The 16,546-nt window shown below is 41.8% G+C and overlaps 1 protein-coding gene and 1 long non-coding RNA gene across 2 annotated transcripts in view; one reads left to right on the forward strand and one right to left on the reverse strand.

Annotated features, from left to right (window-relative positions):
• Nucleotides 1-16,546, forward strand: part of LOXHD1 (lipoxygenase homology PLAT domains 1) — a gene marked incomplete at its 5' end in the record, with an annotated part of 374,771 nt that overhangs the window by 247,284 nt on the left and 110,941 nt on the right. Inside the window, one exon of the mRNA XM_082254549.1 lies at nucleotides 6,156-6,337. Within this exon, the coding sequence (XP_082110675.1) occupies nucleotides 6,156-6,337 (182 nt within the window). The remainder of the gene's footprint in view (nucleotides 1-6,155; nucleotides 6,338-16,546) is intronic.
• The window catches only part of LOC309553501, a 1,012,307-nt gene that overhangs the window by 36,741 nt on the left and 959,020 nt on the right, over nucleotides 1-16,546 (reverse strand). The gene's annotated exons all lie outside the window — the stretch shown is intronic.

The raw sequence follows: 16,546 nt of genomic DNA on the forward strand, positions 1-16,546 counted from the left end.
CAGCTATGACATAGGGAACAGTACACTCCATGTATGTATATAGGACATACAGCAATCACATAGGGAACAGTACGTTCCATGTATGTATATAGGACATACAGCTATGACATAGGGAACAGTACACTCCATGTATGTATATAGGACATACAGCTATGACATAGGGAACAGTACACTCCATGTATGTATATAGGACATACAGCTATGACATAGGGAACAGTACACTCCATGTATGTATATAAGACATACAGCTATGACATAGGGAACAGTACACTCCATGTATGTATATAGGACATACAGCTATGACATAGGGAACAGTACACTCCATGTATATATATAGGACATACAGCTATGACATAGGGAACAGTACACTCCATGTATGTATATAGGACATACAGCTATGACATAGGGAACAGTACACTCCATGTATGTATATAGGACATACAGCAATCACATAGGGAACAGTACACTCCATGTATGTATATAGGACATACAGCAATCACATAGGGAACAGTACACTCCATGTATGTATATAGGACATACAGCTATGACATAGGGAACAGTACACTCCATGTATGTATATAGGACATACAGCAATCACATAGGGAACAGTACACTCTATGTATGTATATAGGACATACAGCTATGACATAGGGAACAGTACACTCCATGTATGTATATAGGACATACAGCAATCACATAGGGAACAGTACGTTCCATGTATGTATATAGGACATACAGCAATCACATAGGGAACAGTACACTCTATGTATGTATATAGGACATACAGCTATGACATAGGGAACAGTACACTCCATGTATGTATATAGGACATACAGCAATCACATAGGGAACAGTACACTCCATGTATGTATATAGGACATACAGCTATGACATAGGGAACAGTACACTCCATGTATGTATATAGGACATACAGCAATCACATAGGGAACAGTACACTCCATGTATGTATATAGGACATACAGCTATGACATAGGGAACAGTACGCTCCATGTATGTATATAGGACATACAGCTATGACATAGGGAACAGTACACTCCATGTATGTATATAGGACATACAGCAATCACATAGAGAACAGTACACTCCATGTATATATATAGGACATACAGCTATGACATAGGGAACAGTACACTCCATGTATGTATATAGGACATACAGCAATCACATAGGGAACAGTACACTCCATGTATGTATATAGGACATACAGCTATGACATAGGGAACAGTACACTCCATGTATGTATATAGGACATACAGCAATCACATAGGGAACAGTACACTCCATGTATGTATATAGGACATACAGCTATGACATAGGGAACAGTACACTCCATGTATGTATATAGGACATACAGCAATCACATAGGGAACAGTACACTCCATGTATGTATATAGGACATACAGCAATCACATAGGGAACACTACACTCCATGTATGTATATAGGACATACAGCTATGACATAGGGAACAGTACACTCCATGTATATATATAGGACATACAGCAATCACATAGGGAACAGTACACTCCATGTATGTATATAGGACATACAGCTATGACATAGGGAACAGTACACTCCATGTATATATATAGGACATACAGCTATGACATAGGGAACATTACACTCCATGTATGTATATAGGACATACAGCAATCACACAGGGAACAGTACACTCCATGTATGTATATAGGACATACAGCAATCACATAGGGAACAGTACACTCCATGTATGTATATAGGACATACAGCTATGGCATAGGGAACAGTACACTCCATGTATGTATATAGGACATACAGCTATGACATAGGGAACAGTACACTCCATGTATGTATATAGGACATACAGCAATCACATAGGGAACAGTACACTCCATGCATGTATATAGGACATACAGCAATCACATAGGGAACAGTACACTCCATGTATGTATATAGGACATACAGCAATCACATAGGGAACAGTACACTCCATGTATGTATATAGGACATACAGCTATGACATAGGGAACAGTACACTCCGTGTATGTATATACGACATACAGCAATCACATAGGGAACAGTACACTCCATGTATGTATATAGGACATACAGCTATGACATAGGGAACAGTACACTCCATGTATGTATATAGGACATACAGCTATGACATAGGGAACAGTACACTCCATGTATGAATATAGGACATACAGCTATGACATAGGGAACAGTACGTTCCATGTATGTATATACGACATACAGCAATCACATAGGGAACAGTACACTCCATGTATGTATATAGGACATACAGCAATCACATAGGGAACAGTACACTCCATGTATGTATATAGGACATTCAGCTTTCACATAGGGAACAGTACACTCCATGTATGTTATACTTTCCTCCTCTTTGCAGTTGGTTTTGCACAGAGCAGCCCGGATCCTCTTCTTTTCGGGTCCCTCTTCAGCTCTCCTGGCCCCTCCCTTCTGTTGAGTGCCCCCACAGCAGGCAGCTACACTGGGGGACACTCTCTTTTAAAGGACTTTTCAAAAACTGTATAATTTTATTTGCTTTTTCAGCACTTTTTTTGGTGAATGAGTAGGGGTACTATGCACCCCATACTCCTTCACATGGGGGGGTGGATCTGGGGACCCCCTTGTTAGTAGACAGCTGATGACTCATTGGTTGGTAAAATACTGAACGCTTTCACTACTAAAATACCACATTGCTTCATAAAAAAGTGCATGCGGTATTTTAGTCGTGTTTTTTTGTGAATGCCAAAACATTTTTTAAAAAACATTGAGCGCTATTTTGCAGCATTTCTTAAAGCGATAGATACCGCTTCGTGAATAGAGCCCAGTGTCTGGAATATGGTCTCCATTCAGGGAGGTAGTAAAATGATAAGACAATTGACCAAGAGATTGCTAAATATTAAATCTGGTACAACTGAAGGCATTTACTGTATAAAATAATAAAAAATGATCACCACTGCTCTTGAAGTGGCCTGCACTTTCCATATAAGTTGCTTTAAAAAAAATAAATCCCCCCTCCCCTTTCTTTGAATCTTCTCCCAGCCCTGGATGGTCCTTGATGCATTGCATGACGCAGGGTGTTGTGGTGAAGCCCCTCATGGGTGGGTCCATAATGTCTTCTGGGTTGAATGGCTGTCATTCAACACAGAAGACTGAGGACATCTAGTGGTGGATAGCTATTACTGCAGGGGACAGTGCTGGATACAAAAAGAGTCATGTAAACAAAGCTGTTTTTTTTTTTTTTTTTTAAACTATCAGAGGGACTTAAAAAAAGTTAGCTCGAAGTTGAGCTTTATATTGTAAGCAATCTTTTACTATTCAGTGATCTTTGGGATGATCAATGCCAAGCCTTGGAGGTGTGATGTTTAACCAAAAGACAGTTCCTTCCCCTATCATAGAGATCAAATGGCTAATGATGAGGCATGGGTCACATGATCTGCCATAAAAGTGGAGGTATATGACTAGGATATAAGCAAAGCCGTCAGTATTTTACATTTTCCTTCACTTTTTTTTTAAATGATGCCTAAGGCCCTGTACACTGAATATGCACCATGACCAGCAACCATTTATTTTTCTGAATTGCCCCGAAAGATAAAAAAAAAAAAGAAGCCTTGGCTTCCTCATATCCCAGTCTTCACCCTCTATAGTTCAAAGTGGGAATGACTGTGGAATCATGTAACATGAGGCTGTGTCCTACCGACAAGCAGAGGGGGAAAACCTACCACTGGCTATGATGCATTAAATGCAATTCAGATTGAAGCTAAATTCCAGACAGATTAAAAAAGAAAACAAGGCAAAATTTATTTATAAATGCAACTAGTGGATGTACCTAAATCGGTCTTGTCAGATTCCAGCAATCCCCTGTACAGCAGCACTTAGACTGGAAGTAGGAAGGGCAGCACTACATTAAAATCAGGCTCTGCCGCATGCACATGGGCTGACAAGGAATGTGTTAACATGGTGAGAGAGCAAAGGGAGGATAGTGTCGACTTGTCAGTGCCTTGCTGTTCCTTCATTGTCCAATCAGAAGGCTGGGAATGTGTTTTCACCAAGCTGCACTGCTGCAATAGAGCTGATCAGCCTGAGATGTCTGGCTGGGTTGCCTCCATCTCCAGACTGGCTACACAGAATTAAAAAGACTTTAGTGACCATAGTCGTGCGCACAGGGTGTGGCAGATGTGCCCAGGCACACCTTAATAGCCCCGTATGACCCAGATTCCCCCTATTTAGACCCATGATATTTTACTAAAGCCCCTAATGGGTCTCCTAAGAAAAATAAAAAAAATATATAAAACAGAAAATTCTAAAAATGAATACAAATAAAAACTAGAGTACTGACGCCATCCACTGCCCTACTGACACCGTCAGTGTATATGAACATGCACACACACGCAAATGTGTTTGCGCTTTGGGGTGCACACCCTAAAACAATAGACTGTGCACACCTATGTTAGTGGCGATTTCAGCTGTATTGATGCTAATCTGGAATTCAGCTGGACACATAAAGTAGACCCTAGCACAGTTGCGGGATAGCGTGGACATCATTAGCAGTTCACATTACTTTTTTAGGCATAGGTATAGCTAAAACTTTTTTTTTTTTTTTAGCTTTGGATAGAGTATACAAGGGTTAAACCCCCTGGCAGTTTTTTTTTTTTGCTATCTGCATTCTCTTGGGACAATAACACTTCCTTTCCTTGAGATACAAAAGAAAGTGAGAGGAAATATGTACAGAGTAATGCCTCGTACACACGTGCAGATTGTCGGCCGAACGATCGGCCGTCTTTTGTCCAGGGCTGTCGTGTCGGTTGAAAACTTCAAAAGACTGCACACGAATATTGTCGGCCAACAACAGCCGACTGCAGAAGTGATGTCATGTGATGGTTAACTTTCCTTGTCTTTTTTCTTTTCTGAGCATGCCCAGTCTTGCAAATCTGCTGTCTGTCGGCCGAAATCTGTACTGACTGGCGAACAATCGGCCGCTCTGGTGTCGGCATACAAAAATTTTAATGCTTGCACGACAGATTCTGTTCGGCCGAAAGTGTGCTGTCGGCTGTCGGAAGCATCATACTAACAAGCCTACAATCAGCCGATCGGTCGTCGAGCAAATCTTTTCGGCCGACAATCTGCACGTGTGTACGGGGCATTAGGGAAAGGGAAGTTGCCCCTATTAGAAGATTTTTCCCTTACTTCCTGTTCTGATGTCAGCTGTAAAATTTTGGATTTCCTATCACTTTCTGTCCATGAGACATTGATCACCAGGACATATAGAGAGTGAATCTACCCATCGGAGACAGCAATAAAAACTTAACAGAGGTTGCCATTTTCCCTACTTTTTTCTAAAACTAAAAAAAGTTTCCGCTATACTTTAACCACTTGCCTACTGGGTACTTGTACCCCCTACCTGCCCAGGCCAATTTTCATCTTTCAGTTGCACGGGCATGCAATTACATCGTGGTGATCAGCTGTGATCGGACATAGCTGATCACGTGGTAAAGGGCCTCTGTAATTGGCACTTTACCCGAATCTCTGATTGGCTGTGTTCGAAGGACACAGCGATCACAGAGTGCCCTGGATACGCACCCGAGGGGGGGGGGGGGGGGCGTGCGAGAGGCATGGTTCCCGGTAGAATGTCAATGGGTGCCCTCCCCGAACAACAGAGCTGCACTGTAGCCGTTTTTCGGCTGTAGCGCGGTAAGGAAGTGGTTAAAGAGGAATTGAACTCTAAAAACTGTACCCAAAAAAGGCAAGCAGAGGGCAAAGAACTGGTCAGCAGTGCCCTGGTCTCCCTGCAGCTGATCTTTTCCCCATTACCAACTTACCATTCCTTGTTCTGAAATGGGTCTGTGTGGGGGCAGCCATCTTGGTAGAGGCAAGGCTTTGATTCCTCATTTCAGAGCCTCTAGCAAAGAGAACAGTGATCAGCACAGTAGTGACATCACCAAATCCCATATGTTTAGGTACAATTACTATTTCTATAAAGAAGCAAATCTTCATTTTTTGGGATCAGTTACAATTTCAGAAGTAAAAACCTAAAAAAAAAAGTGAAACATGCCACTAAAAGATACATTACTTCTTCCATCTTGTATGTACATGTATTTACTCAGTGATATGACCCATCTCTCCCTAGTTGTGCCCTATGAGATTACAGTTTACACCAGTGACATCTTCGGAGCCGGGACAGATTCCGATGTGTTCATCGTTCTGTACGGCAGGGACGGAGTCTGTACGTCACAGAAGTCCCTCTGTGTAAACAAGCGTGAGCGAAGAATGTACTTCGAGAGGAACTCTGTAGACCAGTTCATAGTGGAGGTAAGCTTTCTTGAAGCAGAAGCTCGGTCATTTTTCATACATGCGTGTACACACTGGGTTCTGTTTGCACAAAGATGGAGCTTCTTTAAAAAAAAAATGGATTCTGTCCAAATATAAAACCCAATTCTATATAACAATTATATGTAAGATTTGGGTTGGCACAAATGTATTGCATAAATTGTTTATTATAACCCTCAGTGTCTGAAGTGGTGAGATTTGCCGTTTGTATGTGCTTTGCCGTAAAAAAAAATGTCAATCTTGCAGATAGCGTCTCCACATTGAGTTTTCTTAATTTTTTTTTTATACATATGTACGGCCAAACTTTACATACATTTTTTGATATACATGTAGCATGACCCCCCACAGGGGTTGCTGAGTGTATTCAGATCCTCCTTACTTCCTGGGCCCTGAGCTACTTCCGACCCAACTGAGTCTGACACTATGGGTTCTGACATGTTGATTAAGTAGACACCACAAAGTTTCAATAATAAAAGATCAGTTTTACTGTCTTTAGTAAAATGATAACAATTGTAGATTCAACACAACAGGAAATATAATAGAAAGAGAATCAAATAGAGATTCTGAGTCCTAAAACCCCAATACCATAAAGGGCCCAGAACTCAGGATCTTGTTTGCTTAAAAGACACACAAATGTAATTATAATAATGCCTTAAATAAGGAATGGTATATTAATTGCTACTTCAATAAACCATTCCTTCTTTGACAATGTGAGAGTGGCCAAACAGATATAATCAGATATTCTGTAGTTATTGAAGAATAATGCAACCAGTTTAACTTAAATCAGTGGCTCTAATCAACTATTGAAATACAATCTATCAGAGTGCACTCTGTCACCTATAGGGGGCCCCCTTTCTCTATGGATTGTATGAGTCTCCTTCTGAGCAAGGCCTTGCTAGTCTTCACCGGCAATGAAGCTCTCAATCATTCAAAGAATGATATTTGTAATCCAAGATAAAGGAGGGGGAATATTTGTAATCCAATCTGGAAAGAAGTATAGATATCCAGGCTCTGTCAAATATGCACACAGTCTAGGGTTTCTGAGGGTATAATGTTTAAGGCCTTCTGGTTTACCACGCACCAACGCAGCACTACAGTGTCCTATGGCAACCGTTTGATAGCAGCGCAACTCCCCTTTTATATCTGATCTGCGTCACAGGCCCTTCCTTGCCCTGAATGTATGACTTGTAGTGTCTTCAGTAATCAGATATCTCTCACCCAATCCGGTAAGGTCCGTGTTCAGCAGTTCTTCCACTAAGGCTCCATGTACACGGGACGTTGTTAAAAGTCCCTTTGAATGCTGGAATTTTTAGGACGTTTGAAACGCCCGTTCGGTCGCGTTTGTACCCGCGTTTAGAGGGCATTTGCGGGCGTTTGCGTTTAGAACCGTTCCTAGAGGTCAAAAAAATTATTCCCCTTTAAAATGGAAAAACGCGAACGCCAAACGCGGGTCATCGCGTTCGTTTTTGCGCTTGAAACGCCGGGAAACACACATTCAAACGCAAATAATTGCGTTCTAAAAACAGTCCCTGACGGCAAACGACCTGGTGTACATGGACAGATAAGATAAAATGTAGATGGGTTCAGGGGCTTCTAAAAAAAATGCCCAACTGCTCCTAAACGGCCATTTCCAGCGTCCCATGTACATGGAGCCTAAGCCAGTTGCTCGGCGATAACACCCGCAACCTCTCCTCAGTGTCTCTGCTCTCAGTCCATCACCTTGCTCCGTGACATCCGCCGCCTCTCTCCCTGGCGTCTCTCGCTAGGCCTCTGGCCTATCTCTCCTCTGCTCACCGCAGCAGCTCCTTCCGCACAGCGAGCTGTCCCTGAGGCAAGAGAACGAACCGTTAGTCCTGCCCCCAATTTATAGACTCTCCCATCAGTCTCTGCGGAACCCAAAAGCTCCCTGGGAGTATAGTTCAATCCTTTAGGTTATCCATAGTCTTCACTCTCTTCGGGACTAAATTTCCCCAATCCCTCACACCATTCTCTTAACATAAGCCCGGATACTAAAGAGATAGTACATCAGACTTAATCTTGCCAGAATCGATTCCTCCACCTGGCTACATACAGATATATGTTGTGACCATGAAGAGGTCAATACATGGGAAGAGTCCAGTACTCTTTTTGTTATGATATAGCACCGACATCATAGGTAAAAATGCTTTTGACCCTTAAGAGGTCAAAACATGGAAAGGGTCCAGTATTCTTTTTATTCTAGATATAGCACCAACATCATAAATAAAAATACTTGTAAGCATGAAGAGGTCAAGACATGGAAAGGGTCCAGTACTATTTACTTACACATATAGCACCGACATCATGGGTAAAAATACTTGTGACAATGAAAAGGTTACGACATGGTAAGGGTCCAGTACTCTTTTTATTCCAGATATAACACCAACATCATAGATAAAATGACTTGTTACCATGAACAGGTTAAGACATAGGAAGGGTCCAGTACTCTTTTTTTTCTGGATTTGGCACCAACATCATAGGTAAAAAGAATGGTGACCAGGAAGTGGTCAAGACATGGGAGGGGTCCAGGCTGTGACATATGTCAATCATCAAGGTGGCACCAAAAGTGCCCTAGCAGCCCGGGAAGTAGCCGACATTCTAAGATGGGCAAAACGCTGTTCCAGGCCGTCTCTGTCATGCATATTAGAGGGGTGGAAAATTGGTAGGGGGATTACCTCAGTTGACAGAAGTTGGATCAAGGAGAATGGTCCCTCCACCTGGAGGTGTTTTATCAACTGTGCCTCAGGTGGGGGACTACCGATGTGGACTTGTTGGCCTCTCATCTCAACAGAAAGGTGCAGAGGTTCGTAGCAAGGTCGCAGGATTTTCCTGTCGACGCCACGGACGATCTTGTAGCTCCTTGGAGCCAATATCGTCTAATGTACATATTTCCTCCGCTGACTCTTCTGCCGAGACTTCTGCGAAGGATCGAGGCAGATGGGATTCCGGTCATCCTAGTGGCACCGGACTTGCCTTGTAGGTCCTGGTATGCAGACCTAGTACAGCTGGTCGCCGATGTCCCTTGAAGACTTCCTCTTAGAGAAAATCTGTTAACTCAAGGACTGATCTTCCATCCTGCTTTACAGTCACTGGCTTTGACGGCCTGGCTATTGAAAGCTAGGTGTTGAAGGATAGAGGAGTGTCTGAATTTGTGATTCTTACGTTGTTAAAAGCCATAAAATCAACTTCTAGGAAGATTTATCGAGTCTGGAGGGCATACATTACTTTGTGTGAGTCTCGGGGGGGGGGGGGGGGGGGGGTAGGTATCCCTCCACTCCTTCTCGGTGTCTCGTGTCTTGGAGTTTCTCCAAAGAGGTGTAGATCAGTGTTCGGCCTTGGGTACCATCAAGGGCCAGCTATCGGCCCTAGTGATTTTCTTTCAATGCCCAGTGGCCACAGATTCCTTGGTTCAAACCTTTGTTCAGGGGGTCCGCCACCTGGCTCCCCCTGTGAGGTCTCCGTTGCCTCCGTGGGACCCTAATTTAATGCTGTCGGTTCTTCAGAAACTACCCTTTGAAAGTATTTGTGAGATTCCTCTGCTCACTTTGACACAGAAGGTAGCTTTCTTGGTGACTATTACTTATGCACGCAGGGTGTCAGAGCTGGCTGCGTTGTCCTGTTGTTCATCTTACCTGTTGGTTCACAGGGACAAGGTAGTGCTTCGTACCTGTCAGTCATTCCTTCCTAAAGTTGACTCTGGTTTCCATTTAAATGAAAACATGATGCTGCCTTCTCTGTATCCTAAGCCAAAGCATCCTAAAGAGATTGTCTTACGTTCTTTGGATGTGGTTCGGGCAATCAGGGTGTATTTGACAGCGATTGAGTCATTTCGGAAATCTGATTCTTTGTTGGTCCTTACAGATGGATCCAGTAAGGGGATGGCCGCGTCTGCTGCGACCATTTCCAGATGGATCAGACAGACAGTGGTGCAGGCCTATTTCATTAAGGTTCAGGATCCTCCTTTCCCTGTTAAGGCGCATTCTATGAGGGCGCTTAGTGCCTCCTGGGCCTTCCGTCATCAGGCATCAGTGATGCAGGTATGCAAGATGGCCACATGGTCGTCTGTGCACACTTTTGCTAAATTTTATAAGGTGGATGTGTTGGCATCTGTGGATGCTTCTTTTGGCCACAAGGTTTTGCAGGCCGCTGTTGGAGAGGTTTAGTCCTCTTTGAGGGTGTATTTGATATTTTTGTCAGGTGAGCTCCAGTTGTTCCTGATTGAGCTCTTGTTTTGCCTAGTTTGCTATGTTTAGCCTCTGGGAAGTGTGTTTTTTTTCTTGCTGTGTAATTCCCAACCTTCATATTGACACTGCTTTGGAGGACTTGTTAGATTCTAGGTGATAAGTCCACCTGGCCTCCCTTTGCAAGATAAGGCGGTCACATTAACTGCCACGTATGTTTTGATGCACTCTTTTAAGCGCAAACAATTTAACAGAGCATGAATTCTTATTATGTTTCCAGGTTCCATGTCTCCCAATGGGTGACATTATTTCACCACTTTTTATGGCCAAAATGTGGTTGTATGTATGTTATCAAAAAATGGCTTTTTCGACTTTCCCACACAGTTGCATAGCATTAAATATATAATGCCAACAGTCTGACAATTGACAAAATGTCTAGCATGATGGATTTCTCCATTTGGCAACTCATGTCTTTTCCCTGGTAATATAAACTGACAGTAAGAGCAGTTACGGCATCTGTAGGTACCAAAATATTTGCATCTATCATGTCCCCCTGTTTGACCAAAGTGACTATGTACAAGATGATCTTGAATGGAATTATTCCTTCAATATAAATCTCAGCATGATCTTTTATACATTTAGTTACTTCAGGGTCAGCTCAAAGTAAGTACCAGTATTTACTAATGATGTGTCTAATGGCGCTTTTCCACTGCATGGAACCAAACGGTTCGGCTCGCTTTTGTGCTTTTCCACTGCTGGTACCGCATGGTATGGTGTAGGAACGGTTCGGTACGGTACGGCGGCGCTTTTCCACTGCATGGAACCGAACGGTACGGCTCTCAAAAACAGTACCACCTCGATTGTGGTTCCAAGAGGTACCATACCCGGTACCATATCCCACAATCCTTTGCATGCAGTCACTACTAGCCACTGATTGGTCAGAGAATCCCACCCTTCCCGTTGTTATTCCACCCACTTAACTTTAGTACTACTTTAGTGGAAAAGCAAACTATACCGTACCGTACCGAACCGTTCCAACACCGTACCATGCGGTACCAGCAGTGGAAAAGCAAACCAGGCCAAGCAGGGCCGAGTAGAGCCGAGCCGGTACTTGCAGTGGAAAAGTGCCATAATATGATGTTGTTGTCTGGTATGTTGAAGAATCAATTTGGTTGTATTGGTTTGACTGGGTTTCCGATTTGGGTTTTCTTGGGGGAAAATCAAGTTTTCCCTCTTCTGACCATTGGTACGTTGATACTCTTTTTTAAGAGTTTTTTCTTAGAATATCCACGAGCCAATAATCTTTGTCTTAATTAATTTGCCTGTTTTTGGAAATCATCTTGTGATGAGCAATTGCGTTTGATTCGCAAATACTGCCCATAGGGTATTGATTTTACCAAACTTGATGGATGCCCTCTTTTGGCTCTTAATATGGTGTTCCCTGTCATAGGTTTGTGAAACAGGGTTGTACCCAAGGTTGAATCAGGTTTCATAAAAATGTCAATGTCAAGAAAAGAAACGTGTTTCTGGTCACATGTCATAGTAAATTTTAAATTGAAAACATTCTTGTTAAGTTGCATAAATGTTTGCAGTTCCTTAGGTCTATCCCAGAGCATGAGGATGTCACCTATGTACTTGATAAAATGTGGCACAGGTACATAGAGAGGGACTTACCACTCAGGATGAGACGTTCCCACCCTCCGGGTACTAATTGGCGTAGGATGGGGCACAGCTATTCCCTGTACCTGAAGGTAGTGGGAACTGTCAAACACAAAATACTTGTTCCTAAGAATGAAATGAAGTGAGGACAGAACAAATTTGTTGTAGTTCTTCTGGCTGGTGCTCATCTCCTGTAGAAACATGTTCACTGTGGATATGCCTTTCTAATGTGGAATAATACTGTATAATGCTTCTATGTCTTTAGCTATCAGCAAGATATGGGAGGCCACATGTATATTATTAATCATCTGAAATAAGTGAATTGTGTCTTTAGTATAAAATGATAATGATGTTGTTACACATGGTTGAAGGTGAGTGTCCACAAGGAATTGTGTCTTTAGTATAAGATAGTAATGATTTTACATGTGGTAAAAGGCGAGTGTCCCCAAGGACACTTGCATTTTCTATTAGACTGCCGCGACCAGAGATGATGGGTTCCCATGGTGGCATGGTGGAATTTTTATGGATCTTGGGCAGTGCATGAAATGTGGTTTTCCATGGCCAATCTACCTTTAGGAATTCACAGGTGATTTTGGGATCAGTACCAAATGTGTATGTTTTATTAATAATCTGGCGGTATTGCTGTTTAGCTTTAAGCAATCTACTTTGGGGAACTGTTTTATACCATGCTGAATTATTAAGTATTTGTAGACACATAAATGTTTATTGTTCTGTTGACATTATCACTATATTGCCCCCTTTTGCAGAAATGTTTTGTCTATGTCTAAGATATTCGAGGGCCTTTCTTTTAGTTTGAGTCAGGCTGTATTGTGTTTCATCTTGGTTGGATAGCGCACTAATCTCCCATGTAGTTTGTTGGACAAATGCTAGAACATTGCCGTTTAAAGATAAAGACGGATATGTATTTGATTTGCATTTGTATTCGTTTACTAAAGGGAAGCAAGAGAGATCAGAGGATATATCATCATTGGTCTCCAATAGTTCTTCTAAGTCCCATCTATCGATGTCATCTACAGGTTCAGAGCTGTCACTCTCTTCCAAAAGTTCAATTAGTTATAGGCCTTAAAGTCTTGTCTTTTATACCGGGACCAGTCAAAGCCATTGATCCAATCCTGATGTATTTATTTTTTATTGTGAATTACCTTAAGAATTAAATTCCTGGCAAACAGATAAATATCTGATGGTTTTGAAAGGGTCAAAGTCCTTTTCAGGACAAAATCCTAAGCCTAATGATAACACCTCCACTTCTTCCGAAGAAAGAAGTGTTGAGGATAGATTAATAATTTCTAAGGAATCCTTTCGGTCTGTGCTTGTTTCAAATGGTGGTGTATGTTTTGTACTGTTTTGTTGCTTTCCGGTGTCAGATTTTCTAAAAAAAAAAAAAAATGTCTGTGTGATATTGGTGCTGGCGCTCCCTCAAGAGGTACATTAAGGGCGCCACACCATGTGGTATTATTGGTAGCAGTAGCCTGTGATTGGACTTGTGATAATGGTACAGGCATTGAGTTACTAGGGACATCTTGATGTGTGTTCCTTACCTGTGTGACTGCACATTAGAAGGATCACCGGGTTTGTGCATTACGGATTGTGTATCTGTCTGAATCAAAGTGGGATTGATTAAAGAATATTGGGGAACTGGGGTCATTTAATTTGCATATAAAATCTGTTTGGGTTGTTTAAACCTACCTACTCATCTGCTTGCCAGGAAATAAATACTTAAGATAATACACAAATACTGTACGTCAGGATTGGATCAATGACTTTGACTGGTCCCGGTATAAACGACAAGACTTTACGGCCCTTCAACAAATAATTGAACTTTTGGAAGAGAGTGACACCTCTGAACCTGTAGATGGCATAGATAGATGGGACTTAAAAGAACAATTGGAGACCAATGATAAAATATCCTCTGTTTCCTCGGGCTTCTCTTTATTAAATGAATTCAAACACAAATCGAATACGTCTTTATCTTTAAACGGCAATATTCTAGCATTTGTCCAACAAACTACATGAGAGATTAGGGCTCTATCCAACAAAGAAGGAACACAATACAATCTTACTCAAACTCAGAGAAAGGCCCTAGAAGATCTTAAATGTGGACAAAACATTGTTGTAAAACCCTCGGACAATATATTAGGGGGCAATATAGTGATAACGTCAACAAAACAGTATACTTTTATGTGTCTACAAATTTCTTAACAGTTCCGCATGATGCACAAAAGTTCCTCAAAGCTGATTGCTTAAAGCTAAACAGGAATACCGCCAGATTATTAATGAAGCATAGAAATTAGGTACTATTCCCAAAACCACCTGGAAACTCCTAAAGGTAGATTTACCACAGGCACCCACATTTTATGCACTGCCCAAGATCCATAAAAATTCCACCATGTCACCACGGAGACCCATCATCTCTGGTCATAGCAGTCTAATGGAAAATGCAAGTGTCCTTGTGGACACTCACCTTAAACCATGTGTAACAACATCATTATCATTTTATACTAAAAAAAAAAATCCACCTACTTCAGATGATTGATAATATACATGTTGCCTCCAATATCCAATATGTCTGGTAGTTATAGATGTAGAAGTGCTATACAGTAGTATTCTACATGAGGTAGGCATATCCACTGTGAACATGTTTTTCCAGGAGACAAGCACCAGCCAGAAGAACTACAACAAATTTGTGCTGTCCCTATTTGATTTCATTCTTAGGAACAATTTTTTTGTGAGTGACGTTTCCCACTACCTCAAGGTACAGGGGGTAGCGATGGGGAAGTTCTGTGCCCCATTCTACGCCAATTTGTATCTGGGCGGGGGTGGTAACGCCTCATCCTGATTGATGTGTCCCTCTCTATGTACCTTTGCCACATTCTATCATGGCACAGGTACATAGATGATCTCCTCATGCTCTGGGATGGACCTAAGAAACTGCTGCAAATATTTGTACAACTCCTTAATACAGGGCTTGACAAATTTGCTTTGAATCTAGGAACCAGCTAAAAAAGTTAGGATCCAGTTTTTTTTTTAACCAACAAAGCTTACAGGTAGAACATGTAACATGTTCCCGAAGGTTAACTTATCCTTTAACCCTTTTGCTGCCAGAGCCGTTTTGCCTTTTTTGGCAACATGTTTAAAAAATCATTTTAGGCCTGAAGATAACATGAAACCCCCAAAACATTATATATTTATTGAAAGTGGATACCCTAGAGAATAAAATAGGGGTAGTTCCAATTTTTTATGTCACACAATATTACCGCAAAAGTTTAGGGGGCACAAAAACACAATAAATTATCTATTTGTTTGGTAAAATATAATATAAAAACTGAGGTTGCACCGAGTAAATAGATACCCAACATGTCAAACCGTGAAATGACTACAAACTTCAGTACTCTATGCAACTCTTTAAAAAACCCCTATAGGTCATCATTTTAGCGTTACGAAGGAGGTCTGGTGCTAGAATTTATGCTCTCATTCTGGTGTGCGTGGCAATATGTAGCATGTGTATCACAAACTACGTTATTAGGCTGAGCCTCCCGATGCTAAGTTGCATTTGCATTTGTACATGGGGGTAGAGGGCCTCAATTATTTATTTTTTTTTAACAACTTTTTTTTTCATCACATAGGGGACAAAAGTCCCCTTTGTGATGCTTTTTTGGTGACAAGTTCTCTTAATAAGACATTAAGGGTCTAAAAGATCCTGCAGGTCCCCCCTGTGCTCAGCTGAATGTAATGCAATGCACATCACACTGCATTACATTCTTTCCCGACCTCGATGACCAAGAAAACTGTCAACGTGGTTCCGGAAGTTAGGTCATACACGTCACTTCTGGGTTAAAACACAAAGGGGAGGAGAGTGGATGTGTGTCCGCTCTCCTCCCTTCCCTCCTCCCGGTGCACCCGCTATGCCAGTACCACACCCGCAGATGGGCAAGTGGAGCCCGGGATACATAACAGGCCCATGGGGTGTGTGGAAGCATTCGGGAGGCAGCCCAGGCGCCAGGATGCAATTTCATGTCCCCATGGCAACATGGTGCCTGGGATTTGTCAAGCCCTGCCTTAACAAGAATGTTTTCAATTTAACATTTATTATGACATGTGACTAGAAACGTATTTCTTTTATTGGCATTCAATTTTTTGTAAAATCTGATTTAACCTTGGGCACAACCCTGCTTCATAAACCTATGGCAGGAAACACCATATTGAGAGCCAATAGTGGGCATCTATATAGTTGGTCAAATCGATACCCTATGGGCAGTATTTGCGAATCAAATGCAATTGCTCATTACAAGATGATTTTCAAAAACAGGCGAAT

The sequence above is a fragment of the Pelophylax lessonae genome (genome assembly GCF_965119305.1).
Source record: "Pelophylax lessonae genome assembly, chromosome: 1".
Classification (NCBI taxonomy): Eukaryota; Metazoa; Chordata; class Amphibia; order Anura; family Ranidae; genus Pelophylax; species Pelophylax lessonae.